The 17,500-nt window shown below is 44.5% G+C and overlaps 1 protein-coding gene across 1 annotated transcript in view; it reads right to left on the bottom strand.

The window, feature by feature from the left end:
• Nucleotides 1-17,500, bottom strand: part of nrip2 (nuclear receptor interacting protein 2) — a 57,387-nt gene that overhangs the window by 18,300 nt on the left and 21,587 nt on the right. The window contains exon 2 of the mRNA XM_076296955.1: nucleotides 11,221-11,652. Within this exon, the coding sequence (XP_076153070.1) occupies nucleotides 11,221-11,652 (432 nt within the window). The remainder of the gene's footprint in view (nucleotides 1-11,220; nucleotides 11,653-17,500) is intronic.

Genomic DNA, 17,500 nt, shown 5'->3' with positions numbered 1-17,500 from the left:
TCTCTATCCAGCTCTCTCTTTCTTTTTTTTCTCTCTCTTTCTTTCTCTGTCTGTTTCTTTCTCTCTCTCTCTCTCTCTCTCTCTTCTCTCTCTCTTCTCTCTGTACTCATAACAATATACTTCAAAGGAGCTTTATTAGCATAAATATAACCATTTGAATACTCTCAAGGTACAGTATGGTTTGGCATGGAACTCATATTCACATTTTCTCTCTCTCTCTCCCTCTCTCTTGCTCACACACAAACACACATACACATCTCCCTTTTCTCACTTCTATCTTTTTCATCCCCCATTCCTGCCTCTCTCTTTCTCTCAGGGCCAGATGTACGTTTTTGCGGCCACTTCCGGCGTATTTGTTTTGCAATATGCACGTAAAAACATAGCAAGGTATGTACAAACAGGCCGCACTGAGGTAAAAGCGCAGACTGCCTGTCGCGGGAACTGAAAATGGTAAATTGCGCTTTTCCGTGTCATGCATATGCATTCATGGGAGGGTCAAGGGGAAAGTGGGAGTTTCCCGTAAAGAGATGGGAGGGGAATAGAGATGCGCGGTTCGCGGTTACAGCCGCGGACTCCGCGGTTAAACCGCGGATCGGGCGGATGACGTGAAGAAATATAATATTTTAATTAAATTCGGGCGGGTGGCGTTTGAACCGATCAAATGAAAAAAATATAGCCTATACATTGTTAAATTGTGTTACCTACATCCGAAAAAAACGAGCACACTTTGAAATAGTCAAATTTTCATCAGGCAGTTTGGCCTAGTTGCTTCTATGAATGCTGCTTTGTTTATCTATCAGAGACGGTGTTGCGGAATTGGTGTACTCCAATGTTTCACTGAGCAACCCCTCACGCACACACACACACACACACACACTGAAGGTAACAAAGTTTAAATTAAGTAGCCTATCGTAGCCTACCAGCATGTTTTTCTCTCCAGTGTGCAATAAGAAAGTAGAATAGGCTACAGTGCAAGTTGACCGATGATTCATCTCCCATGTCGCGTCTCGTTGCAGAGCCTTGGTAGGCCACTAAGCAAATCTGCAACCTATGAGCCCAGCTGCCAGTATTGGAGGAGGCCTAAACATCTCGTAGATGAGACTGACTGGGTTATTTTGTTTCGATATTATATATAAAACACATTATGGTGTGATATGACTCAGAACTGACATCGGGCAATGGCAGTGTGAGATGTTCAGAACGTAAGAGCTAAAACTTCTACAAGCTCAGTAACATCCACAGCGGAAAAAAGAAGGTATAAAAATAGTCGGAAAACTTAGATGTGTAAGGCAAGCAAGCAAGTTGTTACTAAAAATGTAAACATGCAAGTTGCACTGCTGTGCGGTGGGTTACAGTGCGTAAAGTAGCCTATAATGTGAATGACTTAAATAAATAGCAGCATGTTGAAATGATGTGCTAAATTGCGTTTTTTATTACAATGATACAATTGTAGGCTACAGGCTGCGTTTTATTTGGAGACTTTTGCGAGACAGAGACTGAGTTTGCTGCTGATATTCTGGGGATAGGCTACAACATAGCCAATGTTGGACTTTAGCCTTTTAATATATTTGCTGCATTGGATCAGTCTTTCTAGAACAGGCAAGAGCTTTCTAGCCTCACGTCAGCAGCACCGCATCACCCATGTACATTAAAACAACCAGCGGATGGCGGGCGGGTGCGGATTTGAAAACTGGTCAAAAAACGTTGGTGCGGATGGATGATAAGTTTTGCTATGCGGTTACGGTTGAAATAATAGCCCATCCGCGCATCTCTAGAGGGGAAGCGTAAAGAGCGCCTAATTATGTATTCTGAGGTATGTACAAAAACTGCCCATGAAAGCGCACGTCTATTCTGCGCCTAAATATATCTGCCTTGTAAAAGCAGGTGTTAATACAAATTGTGGTTAAATGCATCAATAAGAGAACCTTTCAAAGACAACAGAATCACTATTTAGAGCACCAGTTTTGCGTCTTTTTACTATATCAAAAGCAACCTTAACCTTTATTGGCCTTTCGAATGTCTTACTTTCACTTTCACGTCATCCACTTAAACTTTCCTACTTGCTAGATTTGACCAATCTTCCATAGCCTACGTGCACAAGTAGTTTGAGTAGAACCACTGATCTTCATTATTTCCCTGCTTGTTGACATCTTATCATGTACCGGTATGGTATTATTTCATAATCGCTAAATGTTTGATTCTTTTTAATGTTGTCATCAGTTAACTTCATTCAACTGCGCTTATATGTAGGCTATGTCGTTTAGTTGTCGACATTCGTAAATTGTGGCAGGGGGCGGAGAAAGTCCGAGAAAGGCGCAGATTACCCGATGAAGTGAGAGTTTGATAAACACCACATAATACAGCGTTCGATATTTGCGGTTTGTCCAAGGTAAGGGATAATGTATAGAACGCCGGTCATTATTGGGAAAATAAGTCCCTTCAGGGCGGAACAAGACCCTCCGCTGCGCGTCGGGGTCCGGTTCGCCCTGTCGGGACTTATTTTCCCAATAATGACCGGGGTTCTATACATTATCCCGCTTATTACACGGCTACTTGCCAAAACGAAATAATAAACTCCCCACAATATGAATTTAGCCTACATAGCCTAGCCTATTTGTTACCGTTAATCGTGGCATTTGCTGAAATAGTTCGCAACAACACGCTGAACTTGAATCAAACATTCTTTAGAACACAGCTGATCAACCGTCTGCTTTCACTTTTGAATGAAGTTCCAGTCCTTAGAATTAGAAGCACAAACTCCGTTGCCATTGACAGCGGTCATTATTTTTTTCAGAGGTCATTTCCCAAGAAATAATGACCGCTAGAACTTTGGGAAATCCCATTCAAGTCAATGGAGCGTTCTACTTGCCTTGTGAAGAGCCGTGTAATAAGCGCTGATAACGCTACGTTCGCAAATGTACGTACATCTGGCCCTCAATGTTACCAAAACACAAAACCAAACAGCATAACAATTTCCACTATAACAGTGAGAACGTTGAGGGAAAGGGATAAAAGGACATAGGATGAATAGAAATAGTAACATGAAAAAATGTGTGTATGCTTTCTCTCTCTCTCTCTCTCTCTCTCTCTCTATCTGTCTCTGTCTCTCTCATTCCCTCTGTCCTCCTCTCTATCCCCCTCTCTGAGAAGAGTATAAATAGCATTGAAGTGAGAAATTATGCAGTGCTTTCTGTCATGGAGGCAAAGTGGAAAAAAAGCACAACAAAAGCAAATTACAGAAGAGCCCAACAACTGAGCATGTGTGTGTGTGTGTGTGTGTGTGTGTGTGTGTGTGTGTGTGTGTGCATGTGTGTGTGTGAGAGAGAGAGAGAAAGAGAGAAAGAGAGAGAGAGAGATATGTGTGTGTGTGTATGTGTCATGCATATATGACAGAGAGATGTGTGTAAATGGGTGTGTAAATCTACATGCATGTGTGGTTTTATGAACATGACTGTGTGTGTGTGTGTGTGTGTGTGTGTGTGTGTGTGTGTGCGCGTGTGTGTGCGTGTGTGTGTGTGTATTCACATGTGCATGCACGTGAGTGTGCTTGACGTTCCCACATTACTCCATATGATATGCAAAATCATCCATGAGCATGGAGGGCTCAGGAGGAGTCCTGATTAAGCTGTCATCTATGTACTACCCACTGTAGTATGCATCTATGTACTACCCACTGCAGTATGCATCTATGTACTACCCACTGTAGTATGCATCTATGTACTACCCACTGTAATATGCATCTATGTACTACCCACTGTAGTATGCATCTATGTACTACCCACTGTAATATGCATCTGTCATCTATGTACTACCCACTGTAATATGCATCTGTCATCTATGTACTACCCACTGTAATATGCATCTATGTACTACCCACTGTAATATGCATCGGCAAATACACACTCTCCTCTCTCACACACACAAATCTACACATACATCAATTGAGCATCTATATTTCTGTGTGTATTTGATGTGTGTGCTTGTTTCTTTGTGTGTGTGTGTGTGGTTGTGTGTACAATATATGTATGTGACTGTGACTATGACTTTGATGTGTGTCTGTGTCTGTGTGTCTGTGTGTGTGTGTGTGTGTGTGTGTGTGTGTGTAGAGTCTTGGGAAGAGGAGCGGAGTGTTGGTGGTGGTGGTAGAAATTGCCAGTTTGCCGCTTGCGCCCCCTCCTCTCTCTTTAAGCAGCTTAATTGGGGGGGGGCTATTTTTACCCCTCTCTGTCAATCAGAGTTGTTGTTTTGGAGTCTAGGAAGCCGGCCATGTTTTCACTGCTCCGTGCTCTCATTGTGCCCTTTTCCGTAATAGCACTCGTATTTGGAGTGACATTTCAGATCTGAATAGAACATTAACGTTGGAGTTCACAGGGGCATTAAAGAGAATATCTGTGCTGTTATTTATTATTTGTTGTTTATTTGTTTGTTTGTGCATTACTGCAGCATAAATACAGTGTTTACAGTGTCTATGTCTGTGGTGTCTGTGTGTGTGAGATAGGGGGGAGCTGTGTGAGTGTGTGTGTGTGTGTGTGTGTGTGTGTGTGTGTGTGTGTGTGTGTGTGTTTGTGTCCTCCAGGAGAGCACCAGAGTGTTTTGCCCTGATTTTAATAATCCTGCTGATTGCTCCTGCTGTTCCCAAAGGTCACTCTGATAGTGTGTGTATTCAGCTATGACCTGCATGACCTTCAGCTATGACCTGTACCAGGGGCGCCTGCAGGAATTAATGCTATGGTACGCACACAACCATCACTACCCCCCACCGCAACTTTTTTTTTTACGCATGGACAATATTTGTCCATTTCCCGGTTTTAGGTCCGTGCATTGGTCTGCAAAAAAGTAGATAGCAAAGAAACATTCACATGCAATAATACAACAACAACGTCTACAAATATAGCTGCAAGCAGCAATGCGGGGGCCAAGCAGTGCGCTATAGCAGGAATGGCGTTGCCATGGCATGAGCAAGCACTCACAGCAAGTTTGATTGCAATTGGATAAAGAACGGCTGAGAAATAAGCTCATTTACTTTGTTAGAGCGCCCCTAGATGCCAAATTACACCAATGTCTTTGTGCGTTCTCACAATCAGCTACCATGTCCCTCTACCAAGTTTGGACTTCATACACCAAAGTGTTGCTGAGATGTGAGCTCACATTCTTTATTACAGCACCCCTAGAGGTCAAATGAGACCACTTTCCTTGCATGTCCTCACAATCAGCTAATATGTCCATGTATCAAGTTTGGACTTCATACAACGAAGCGTTGCTGAGATTTGAGCCCACTTCCTGTATTACAGCGCCCCCTATAGAGGCCAAATTATGCCAATTTCCTACTGTGTCCTCACAATCAGATACCAAGTCCTTGTACCAAGTTTGGACTTCATACATCAAAGCGTTGCTGAGATACAAGCTCACTTCCTGTATTGCAGCGCCCCCTGTAGAGGCCAAATGACGCCAGTTTCCTAGTGCATCCCCACAATCAGGTGCCAAGTCTCTATACCAAGTTTGGACTTCGTACATCAAAGCGTTGCTGAGATACAAGCTCACTTCCTGTATTGCAGCGCCCCCTATAGAGGCCAAATGATGCCAATTTCCTAGGGCGTCCTCACAATCAGATACCAAGTCCCTGTACCAAGTTTGGACTTCATACATTAAAGCGTAGCCGAGATGTTAGCCCACTTCCTGTTTGGCGGCATCGTCGCCATGTGTGATTGACTGTCACGGGCAAATAAACTTGAAATTAAAAAATCTGACAAGTATTGTTTGTGCGGCTCGGTCTGAAGATCATCTCCGCCAAGTTCTGTGAAAATCGGATGAAATTTGTAACCGCTGAAACTTTTCGTAGAGTTTGGACTAAATCCAATATGGCAGAGGTCCAATATGGCGGAAAGTGACAGGATAGGGGTCAATGAACTCGAGATTGTTCAAGGATTCAGACGCTACCTCAATTGTGAAAATCAGACAAAAGAGTCAAGGATCACGCGCATGAACGCATGTCCAGCTTTGAACTGGTGGTGGCGCTAGAGTGTTCAATGTATATGCATGAAAATTGCTGTGAGTGATTGGGACAGTGTCCTGACTAATGGTATCAAGTCTTGTTATGTTAACTCAAAGCGTCACCTAGATGTTTGTCCACTTCCTGTTTGGCGGCTTCATCACCATATTTGATTGGCTGTCACGGGCAAACAAAAATGAAATTGAAAAATCTGACAAGTATCGTTTGTGCGGCTCGGGGAGAAGATCATCTCCGCCAAGTTCCATGAAAATCGGATGAAATTTCTGAGCGCTGAAACTTTTCGTAGAGTTTGGACTAAATCCAATATGGCAGAGGTCCAATATGGCAGAAAGTGACGTAATAGGGGTCATTGAACTTAGGTCGGTCCAGGGATTCCAACGATGCCTGATATGTGAAAATCGGATGCACCGTTCAATGGTCACATGCGTGAATGCAATCCAGGTTCGACCCATTGGTGGCGCTAGAGTGTTGGGCATAGAGTTCTGGAAATTGGTGAGAGTGATCATGGGACAGTGCTGAATCAGTGTGCCAAATTTCATAACTTTAGACCCAGCGGTTCAATTTTCGGCCAGATTTTGACCTGTTGGTGGCGCTAGATGGCTGGGTTTAGAGGTCCATAAATGAGTGTGAATGGTCAGTGGAGTGTCCCGAAACTTTCTGCCAAAAAATCTGCACTTTTTAGCCAGGCGTTCTATGGGATGCCATAGACTCCAATGGCAGATGTGTAATAATAACTAGATGTACCGCAGAGTGGTACAAAATATGACCGCCGCCCAGTCCAGCACATTTTTTCCACAAAAATAAATCATGCTGAAAGGCCTATATGATTCTAACTGTCTCACTAAATTGCATTATCCACACTCAATTCTCACTGGTATCTGCTAGACAACAAGTACCAAAACATGATTAGTGCATATATTTCACATGTAAAATTCATTTTATACAACCCCACCTCCATCTTGCCTGTTCATAATTCTGAGAAATTCTTGAATTGTGTGCATGTACATGTTTATGTTATGTGTGTGGGTGTCTGTGTATGTGTGTGTGTGTGTGCGTGCTTGTGTGTGTGCCTGCGTATGTGCCTGTGCATGCAAGCGTACATATGTCTACTGTGTGAGTATGTGTCATACGTATGATTACTGTGAATGTATGTGTGTGTGTGTGTATCTGTTTGTGCACATGTGTGCACATGAAATGGGTTAACATGACCCCTGGAGGCAAACATACAGAAAAAAATGGTCATCCTAGGCCCTACAGTTCTCAAGATATTCACAGAGAACTGTGTCTGCCCTACCCTCCTTTCGGGGGGTCCAGTCCAGCGGGGGGGCTACAGATCAAAACGAAAAACGACGGTTCCATGCTATCCATGTGGGGTTACATGCCCACCAAGTTTTGTGTACCCCGGTCTTTCAGTGTCCCGGGAATCCCTGTTGGTGTACGTCACTAAATGTACACATAAATTATTTTATTGTAAGGCCCCCCATGAACGAAAGTACACAAAACTTGGCATGCATTCGGAGGGTGTCATAATGATCCTACACTTTTATTTTCGTGCAGTTTTGACCTTGTCAGCCAGAGATATTGTGATGAAAACACCTGATTTTTTGCTTTTTAATTTTTAACTAGGTGGCGCTATACATGAAATAAGTGGTAATGGGATGGGTTGACATGGCCCCTTGAGATCAACATACAAAAAAAAAATGGTCCTCCTAAACCCTACGGTTCTCGAGATATTCACAGAAAACTGTGTCTGCCCTACCCTCCTTTCGGGGGGTCCAGTCCAGCGGGGGGGGCTACAGATCAAAACGAAAAACGATGGTTCCATGCTATCCATGTGGGGTTACATGCCCACCAAGTTTCGTGTACCCCGGTCTTTCAGTGTCCCGGGAATCATTGACGGAAATTTGGGCATGTGAAAAAAAAAAAAAAAAAAATTCTGACTAAACCTATATGACCGCCGCTTCGCTGCGCGGCGGTCATAATAATAGGAAAAGCTAGTAACTCAATGGGTGCCTTCGCAGCTTCGCTGCTTGGCCCCCAATGACCTATTCATTTGGACTTGATACAGCCCTATACTAGCCTGGTGTTACCATCCTACGTACTTCCGGCCAAAATTTGATTCCAGCCTCGCACGTAGTCTGGCCCAACCGACAGTATGCGGTTCGCGTACGACCGCGCCAACCATCGAACAGTTGAGTGATGACGCGGAACTTGCCTGCCGAGTTGCTTGTAGTCCAGCGAAGCTTGTAGTTCAACAGCATAGCAACAATGGCGACGGAGGAAGAGACGCTAGAAGCTATCCACGAAGTTGTCTCAACTCTCGAGGGCATTACGCAATTAAAGCAGGAACAAGAGGCTTGTCTTGTCAATTTTATAAATGGCAAGGACGTCTTATAACTCTCCTTCCAACTGGCTTTGGGAAAAGTTTGATTTATCAGAGTGATAGCTAAACCTAAACGCACAATTGTAGGCTACTACATGCATCACTACTTATCATGTTTTCAAATAAACGTTTGCTGCTCGTTATTCTCCCCCCTACTCTCAAATTACCTTAACAAAATCAATGCGGCATAGGCCTACTTAAGGAATGGAATGTTAGCTACTAGCTACCCTACCCTACCGAGCGGGGCTCAAGGCGAGGCGGTGTGTCTTGACGTGAGCTAGCCGGTTACCGAGCGGAGCTCAAGATAAGGCTGCTGTGATTGTGCTTGACTGGGACTAGCGGTTACTGAACTGGGCTCAAGGTTTGTGTTTGACAGAGGCTAGCCTGTGGCCGAGCTGGGCTCCAGGCGAGGCTACCGTGCTTGTGGACAGTAACGTTAGCCAGTCACCGAGCGTGGCTCAAGGTAGGCTGCGTTGTTTTATGCCGAGGCAAGCTCCAGGTTAAATAACACGTAGGTCGTCAGTACAATCCAACTTATCCGAGAGTGTAGTCTGAACAGCCCGTGGAGAACAAAGTAAGCTCCGACGAAGTCACCGGGCTGCGTAGAACAACAATCGTCTGATAAGCGGCGAGAAGAGATAAGAGGGAAAACTGGCGTGTGACAAGAGCTGATATAATCTCGGCGACGTGACGCTTTTGGTATACAACTCTCGGTCTGTGGCTGGCGCAAGTTAGAGATATATCCACTACGAAGAGACTGCCCTAGCGGTCAGGTAGCCTGCATACTAGCCAGCGGTCTGTTTACTACTGAGAGCAGAAGAGCCTGAAGCGGAAGTGGGAAGCGTAAAAGCCTGAACTCCGGCGCACAGCACACGTCATTACCAAACGTTGCTGATTGGTTAAGGGAACTCCAATGATTTTAAACCTCAAAATAAGCATCCACCCATTACGGAGACAGATTATTATTACTTTGTTCCAGACTGTATGACGAAGAGAAACGTAGTCACAGGCGGTAAGGACCAGGCTAGCCCTATACAGGCTAAAGTTACCTTTAGTTTTGTTCTAGCTTACCGTGACGTCTGGCTTTAAACAGCTGTCTAATGCAGTCTAACGTTCTGACAAGCAATTGCCTACCTTGTTCTTGCCCATCTGGAATAACTCCTCTAGCTTTGCTGCATCCATCCTTTCTGTTTTCGTTGTTTAAACTTGTGATATCCATGAGTATTGAGTTAGTGAATTAGCTCAACATTGTGTGCTGATAACCATATATAGATAGCCGAGTAAAAGAAAACAACAAGTAGCCTAGTTGCGTGCCTGCGTGCGTATTCTCTCTCCTGCTCAAACAAAATGTGTGCACGTTCATTTTGATAACTTTATGTAATAGAAAATTGTAAATTGTAGCCTGATGGCATGCAGCTAATGGGATACTGTCCATAGTTGGGGAGATATGGTGGGCCAATTTGGTGTAAATACACAGACGGGAAATTTTCTCTCGTTGAGTAGCCTGATGTTACACACAGTGCATACGGACGTACACCTGCAGGCGCGCCTGACCTGTACGACCTTCTCCGCCCTCCCATTTACTGGGAAATATAATTTACCTACCTTCACTGGAACACATATTTTTTCTTTACCATCTCGAAGGCTCTTGCTTGTTTTTCAGTTTGTGCTTGTGTGTGTGTGTTTCTATAAGTGTGTGTGTATGTGTTCACACACGTGTGTCTCTGTGTGTGTGTGTGTGTGTATTGGAAAGCTGAAAGGATAAAGGATCTCTCCCCTCTCTCCAAAAGGTTAAGGGAACCTTATGTATTTAGTTCTAATGACTACTCAGACGCAGAGCCTTTATATAAACCCGTGTCTGAATGAGTGAATAGGAGTCCTGCCTCTCAACCTCCACACACAGATCTGTGTGTGTGTGTCTGTGTGTGTGTGTGTGTGTGTGTGTGTGTGTGTGTGTGTCTGTGTGTGTGTGTGTGTGTCCTGCCTCTCAACCTCCACACACAGACCTGCTCAAAGCTGTCCAGTGTTTGAATGGGAAACAGCTCTCAGAGCTGAGAGCTTAAAGTCTATTCAGGGCTGGGGTTTGGGAACTGATTCGTTCTCATTACTGATCGGGATTTGCCTGGCAACCATGGTTCATGATTCATATTAATAGTTTAATTAATGATGCATATTCCTCCATAAATCGATACTCTGTCAATCCCCCCTCCTCTCTCTCTCTCTCACACACACACACACACACACACACACACAAGCCCCCCCCCACACACACACACATACACTCTGTCTCTCTCTCTAGTTATGCAGATATTTGTAGGGTTTATCCTTTTAGAGACTATCTTTGTTGTTGTTTGTGATTAGCTGGCTTTTGCTGGTTTTTAGCTGGTTCTTGATTAGCATGTTCTTCTGATCAACTCCAGATGAAGAGTCTTTTAAAAAATTCTATTGATGTACTTTATGTTCTTTTAAATATGTTTTAGTCTATTTTCCATTGTAGTCATTATTTTTCTTTTAAGATGGCTTTATGTTCCACCCTATGCACTTTATTTTTTATTTATCTTTGGATGTTCATTTTGCTTTTGTGTCAGTAAAGCCCATTGATTTGCTTCTGCAATGTGCTATATATATATATATATAAATAAACGTCCCTTGCCTTGCCTCCGTGTATGCAATGTGCTATATTAATTAGGCAAGGCAAGGGACATTTTATATATATATATATATATATATATATATATATATATAAAATGTCCCTTGCCTTGCGCCTTGCCTCTGTGTATGTGATGTGCTATATTAATAAACATCCCTTGCCTTGCCTATTTCTTACCTTGCACTGGACAACCAAAGCAGCCAGACAGGATGTCTCTCTTTCCTCCATCCCGTCTTTCTTCTTCCTCTCCTCTGCTTTCTCACTTCCTCCTTTCCGCCCTGGCCTGGTCTGCTGTGTCCCCGCCTTTCCTCTCCTCCTCTCCTGGTCATCGTCCTCCTCATCTTCCTCTTCCTCCTCTTCGTCCTCCTCCTCTTCCTCGGACCTCAGGCTCTTCTCGCTTTCCTCGGGCGACTCGCGTTCCTCGGTGGAGTCGTCCGCCGTGCTCTCGCTCCGCTCTTCCGTCTCCGTGGAGACGCCACTGCCTCCGCCGCCGGGCTCCTTGCTGTCGGCGAGGGGGGAGCGAACTCGGGCCGCGGCATCTAGGGCGTCGGCGCGGATACGGGGGATGTTGCCCTCCAACAGGCGCCTCTGCACAATGCTGTGGGGTTGCTGCGAAGGGGGGAAGGAGAGAGGAAGAGGATGTGATGTCATTTCATGATGTCACAGTAAGTCAATGCTAGACACTTTAAGACCTCTGAAGTTCTCCTACATAAAGGACCCAAAACCATCTTTGCCCATGTAAGGAGATCTGGGTAGCATCTTTGTCTATAGATCTCTGAAGTTCGCCTACAAAAATGCTGATCACCTACAAAGATGGTAGCTCTCTTGTAGGCGAACTTCACATAATCACCCTGATAGTGTTGTCATATGATGTCATTTCTCATCTCGTTTTGTGTGCAGTGTGGACATTTTTGACAGTAAAAGTGCTCTAAACGACGTTATGCGGTTTTTAAACTAAAACATTTTTGTCACATACAGCAAACATCACCTCACCATCCGCTAGCTGCCTGTGCCCTGAATACACTGTAAAAAAACACAGTCTCTGTGGACAGCCCAGACTCCAAAAACGGCAACAAAAACAATCTGGACCATAAAAACATACTGTTCTAGCCAATCACCGATGAAATGCGCGTTTAGGAGAGTTTCAATTACACGGGAGGGAGGGGTTTTGTTTGAACGTCAACAAAAGTGACGTTACCCAACATCGATTAGAGCACCTTTAAAATCACATTACAGTTATTGTTATGAATATCAGTTGACATTTAAAGTCTATCTTTAAGAGACAGAGTGGAAGTGATGTCACAGAGCACCTGTCGCTTGCTGAAAACCCAAGACCAGAGCCCTTTGTGGCCCTGTATAGAGGAGGGAGGTGACGTAACACACTGTGAGCAGTGGAAACACACACTCCTGTTTCTTTTCTTTTATTCAGAGTGCTCACTGTGAATAATGCATGACACACACACACACACACACACACACACTCACATTAACACTCAATGCACGCAGCAATGAGAGCAGTTTTTAAGCAGAAAGCCCTGTCTCACACACACACACACACACACTCACTCACTTTCTCACAGTGATTTTTTTTTTTTATCAGAGCAGCGTTTCAGTAGAAAGCCTTATCCCTCTAAACACCAGATTAAATTACCAGTCTCTCACCTTAATAATAATAATCCAACTTCACACTCACTCCAGCTCCGGTTTTTCTTATCCAGACCAAGACACTTCACACTTCATAACCAGACACACTTTGCTTTCTCGGGTAAGCTCTTCCAGACAAACGCACTCAGATGGTTTATGTAAAGGGACTTGCACTACACTAAGGTTGTAATATTACCACGTTGTTTATGACTGAAAAGTAATATAAAAGACAGGCTCTCGCTAGTGTGTGTCTGCTTCCCCTGCAAGGACACACAATATCAAATGAAGACCATATATTTTAGCTCGCGCCCTGAGGCCGCTGAGGAGCCTGTTGTTATGCCAGCCCAAACAGAGTGTAATGAGTTTCTATAATGTGTGTGTGTGTGTCTTTCCACCTGTGTGTGTGTGTGTATGTGTGTCTGTCCACCTATCCGCCTGTGTGTGTGTGTGCGTGTGTGTGTGTGTCTGTCTGCCTGTGTGTGTGTGTGTTGTGGGCCGACATTAGACAGCTCAGCTAAGCACAGGATGGAGTAGAAGCTTTAATACCAGGAGGAAATAAGGTTAAAATGAAGTCCCCCTTATTCAATTAGATCTGCTGAGCAGGAGAGGCAGCCAGGGAGACAGAGAACATATGCCTGGTGTGCTGTACCATGCTTTTGTTGTTCTCTCCTTCTCTCTCTCTCTCTCTTTCTCTCTCTCTCTTCTTCTCTCTCATGTTATGATTCAATTTGGCAAAGGCCTCCGCATGGTCCATATGTCGTTCATACTGCATCGTGTTCCGGAGGGGAACGTGTGTTTATACTGCATCATGTTCCGGAGGGGAACGTGTGTTTATACTGCATCGTGTTCCGGAGGGGAACATGTGTTTATACTGCATCATGCATGTTCCGGAGGGGAACGTGTGTTTATACTGCATCGTGTTCCGGAGGGGAACGTATATTCATACTGCATCATGTTCCGGAGGGGAACGTGTGTTTATACTGCATCATGTTCCGGAGGGGAACGTGTGTTTATACTGCATCGTGTTCCAGAGGGGAACGTGTGTTTATACTGCATCATGTTCCGGAGGGGAACGTGTGTTTATACTGCATCGTGTTCCGGAGGGGAATGTATATTCATACTGCATCATGTTCCGGAGGAGAACGTGTGTTTATACTGCATTATGTTCCGGAGGGGAACGTGTGTTTATACTGCATCATGTTCCGGAGGGGAACGTGTGTGGGTTTTTTTCTTTGTTATTTTAAAGGTGTTTTTCTCTGGGCTTTTGAAGGTGTTTTCTGTGGGGTTTTTTGTCTCATGTGCAGATTAGGATCCATTACACTTCTCCACTTCTCAATGAATTCAGCAAAACTCTTCTCATGCTTCTCACACACACACACACACACACACACACACACACACACACACACACACACACACACCACCCCTCTCCATCCTTCACATCCTTTCCTCTCATTTCCTTTCTCTCTCCCTCTCAATGTTAGAGGGTCAGCCACCAGTAGATTGGCCAACCCCATCAATAAGTCTGGCAGAAGGTGACTGTCACAGCAGGGGTTGACAGAGTCTCTCTCTGTGTGTGTGTGTGTGTGTGTGTGTTTGTGTGTGTGTGTGTGTGGCAGAGGCAGGGTAGCATCCTAATGAAGGCTCTGGTCTACTGCAGCTGGGGACACGCCTGATAAACAATGCCTTCAACTCTGACAGCTGGGAGGAAGCTCCCCTAAGACATTATTAGCTATGTGTGTGTGTGTGTGTGTATGTACGGCATGCATGAATGTGTGTGTAACATGGGTATATAACAGCCTGTATAGTATGTGTGTGTGTGTGTGTGTGTGAGAGAGAGAGAGAGTGAGAGTGCTTGTTTGCATGTTTATTTATTTACTTGTTTACTCTGTTGCTCTCCACATGTCACGTCAGCACGCAGAAGAGTTGTTACATAACACACGCCTGTGACTCCTCTATAGGAAATGTGTTGCCATGGCAGGTGTGTGTGTGTGTGTTTGTGTGTGTGTGTGTGTGTGCCCTTGAGTGATTCCTCTATAGGGAATGTGTTGCCATGGCAGGTGACACCTGTGACAGGGGTGTGATTATTTTAAACAGTGTTCTAGCAACAGTGAGCATACGCCCAGATACCATAGATGACTATGGGACTAAGCTCACACACACACACACACACACACACACACACACACACACACACACACTGTATGCATTTCTATCTCATTTCTATGGGGCTTCCCTTTCCAGTTGAGTCTACATTTGCAACAGGAGTAGAAACTACATTTGGATGTCCTCTCAATGAACTGAAAAACATTATTATGCAGTGTTAACATGTAAACCGGAATATGAATGGAATATTTTATCAACAACTCAAGTAAACCCCATAATCACAATATTGACTTTTTCTGAATAAGGTCAACAGGCGGATTAGTGCTGTGCATGCAAACATGAATGAATGACTGTGCAATGAAATGAAACAGAGTTCAACCAGCATCTGTACGGATGAGCACCGGATCTCTCCAGACCCAAACTCCCCAGGCGGCCCGGCTCAGAGCCATGAGACTTCTGCCTCATCATCTCATCATCAAAAAAAAAAACAGCACCATATTTGGACACAGGGCCGCGTAGGGACCCGTATAGGGAGCAGAGTGGGTTTGGAGCCTCTGTGAAAACAACCCCCCCCGCCCCAGAGGGCTGAAGGACACGCTGTCCAAACCAAACGTGAGAGAAGATATGGGGGGAAGTGGAAGACACCACAAATGTCTGTATATTCTCATACGAGGTTCCTCATGCCATCATTCCAGATGATATGTTTATGATCATACCAGGTTCCTGATAATATGTTTATGTTCATACCAGGTTCCTGATAATATGTTTATAATCATAGGTTCCTGATAATAGGTTTACAATCATGCAAGCTTCCTGATAATGTTTTCTATTTTTAAGTCAAACATGGTTTAGAGCTTATGTAGACAGCTCCAGGTCACTGAGAATGACCCACTGTTGAGTTACAAACCAGTGTAGCTAACAGAGGAACACAATGCATTAGAATGTTAGTTCAGAATACTGAATGCTCTGGTGCCACTGATCTATAAAGAACTTCTTTATAGATCAGTGTCTGGTGCACATTCTAATAGTCTGTCTTGGAGTTTATATGCTAAATGTATCTGAAATTAGAATTATTAACCTATGACTAATATGGGTGTGGGGTTGTGTGTGTGTGTGTGTGTGTGGTGTGTGTGTGCGATCTGAAGAAGGCCAGACTGGCCGAAACGTTATCGCCTCAATAAAGAATTTAGCTTTAAACTTGGAGTGTGCAGCACCTCTCTCCTTTCACTACGTTTTACTCTAAGTTGCCAGCACCTCATAGTTGGTGTGTGTTTGTCTCTTGGGGCAGCCGTGGCCTACTGGTTAGCGCTTCGAACTTGTAACCGGAGGGTTGCCGGTTCAAACCCCGACCAGTAGGAACGGCTGAAGTGCCCTTGAGCAAGGCACCTGACCCCTCACTGCTCCCCGAGCACCGCTGTAGCAGGCAGCTCACTGCGTCGGGATTAGTGTGTGCTTCATCTCACAGTGTGTTCACTGTGTGCTGAGTGTGTTTCGCTAATTCACGGATTGGGATAAATGCAGAGACCAAATTTCCCTCACAGGATCAAAAGAGAATATATACTTTATACTTGCACCTTTCCTTCCATGTGTGTGGTGTGTGTGGTGTGTATGTGCACACGCTCGCATCTGTCTCCTCCTCAGCGCATATCTTTTCTAAAAGGCTAAAGGGCTACAGGTGATCTGAGAGGGGAGAGTGGCCCTTGTGAAGAGGCTGAGGTGATTACATTATGCCCAGCACTTGGAGCAGATGAGGCAGGACAGATAATGACCGTCTGTCTCCCTCACTGATGCTGCTTAAAGAAAGCATAGAGAGAAAGAGAGAGAAAACATGAAGATAAAGAGACAGAGAGAAGAGAGAGAGATGGAAAATGTGGAGAAACAGAGAGAAAGAAAATGTAGAGAGAAAATGAGAAAAGAGAAGAGAAAACGTAGACAGAAAGAGCAAAAAGTAAAACGACAAATTAGAGAGACAGAGAGAGAGGGAGCGAGAGAGTGTGTGTTAAAAGTAAATAAGTAAGTGAGAGAGAGGAAGAGGAAGAGATTGAGACAAAAATAAAAGGACGAGCTGTGAAACAGAGAGAGAGGAGAGAGATAGAGAGAGAGAGAACGATAGAGAGAGACATTAAAGTTAAAAGTAGAGAAAGAGTGAAAGAGGCCATAGATCTTAGATTCTCCTCACACTTTTTCGTCAAACCAATACACACCCTGCCTGTAACTGTGTGTGTCTCTAAGACAGTGTGTGTGTGTGTGTGTGTGTGTGTGTGTGTGTGTGTGTGTGTGTGTGTGTTCATGTGTGTCTTTTGTTTGTTGCCATGACAATTACCTTTAACCTCGGGCTCTGGTGTGTGGCCTCTGGATTGCATCACGGTGGCAGACCCCAACATGTTTAACAGACAGCTGGACATCAGGGTCACTCTCATTATGCACACAATCACACTGCTGGGACCCTCCATTGATATATCATTTCACCTTTGTCCCAGTCACACACACACACACGGACACACATGCACACACACGCAAACAGACAGACACACACACACACACACACACACACACACACAAACACGCATGCACACACGCACGCACGCACACACACACACACACATTCACACACGCGCGCACACACACACATACTAACACACACAACAGCACCCCTCTCTCTCTCTCTCTCTCTCTCTCTCTGCCTCTCTCTGTCATTCTCTCATCT

The sequence above is a fragment of the Alosa pseudoharengus genome, unplaced genomic scaffold (assembly GCF_046254945.1).
Source record: "Alosa pseudoharengus isolate Yale_2024_CS ecotype anadromous, Long Island Sound unplaced genomic scaffold, YU_APseudo_1.1 YU_APseudo_1.1_scf_20, whole genome shotgun sequence".
In the NCBI taxonomy this organism is placed as follows: Eukaryota; Metazoa; Chordata; class Actinopteri; order Clupeiformes; family Clupeidae; genus Alosa; species Alosa pseudoharengus.
This window is presented reverse-complemented; position numbering and strand designations above follow the sequence as displayed.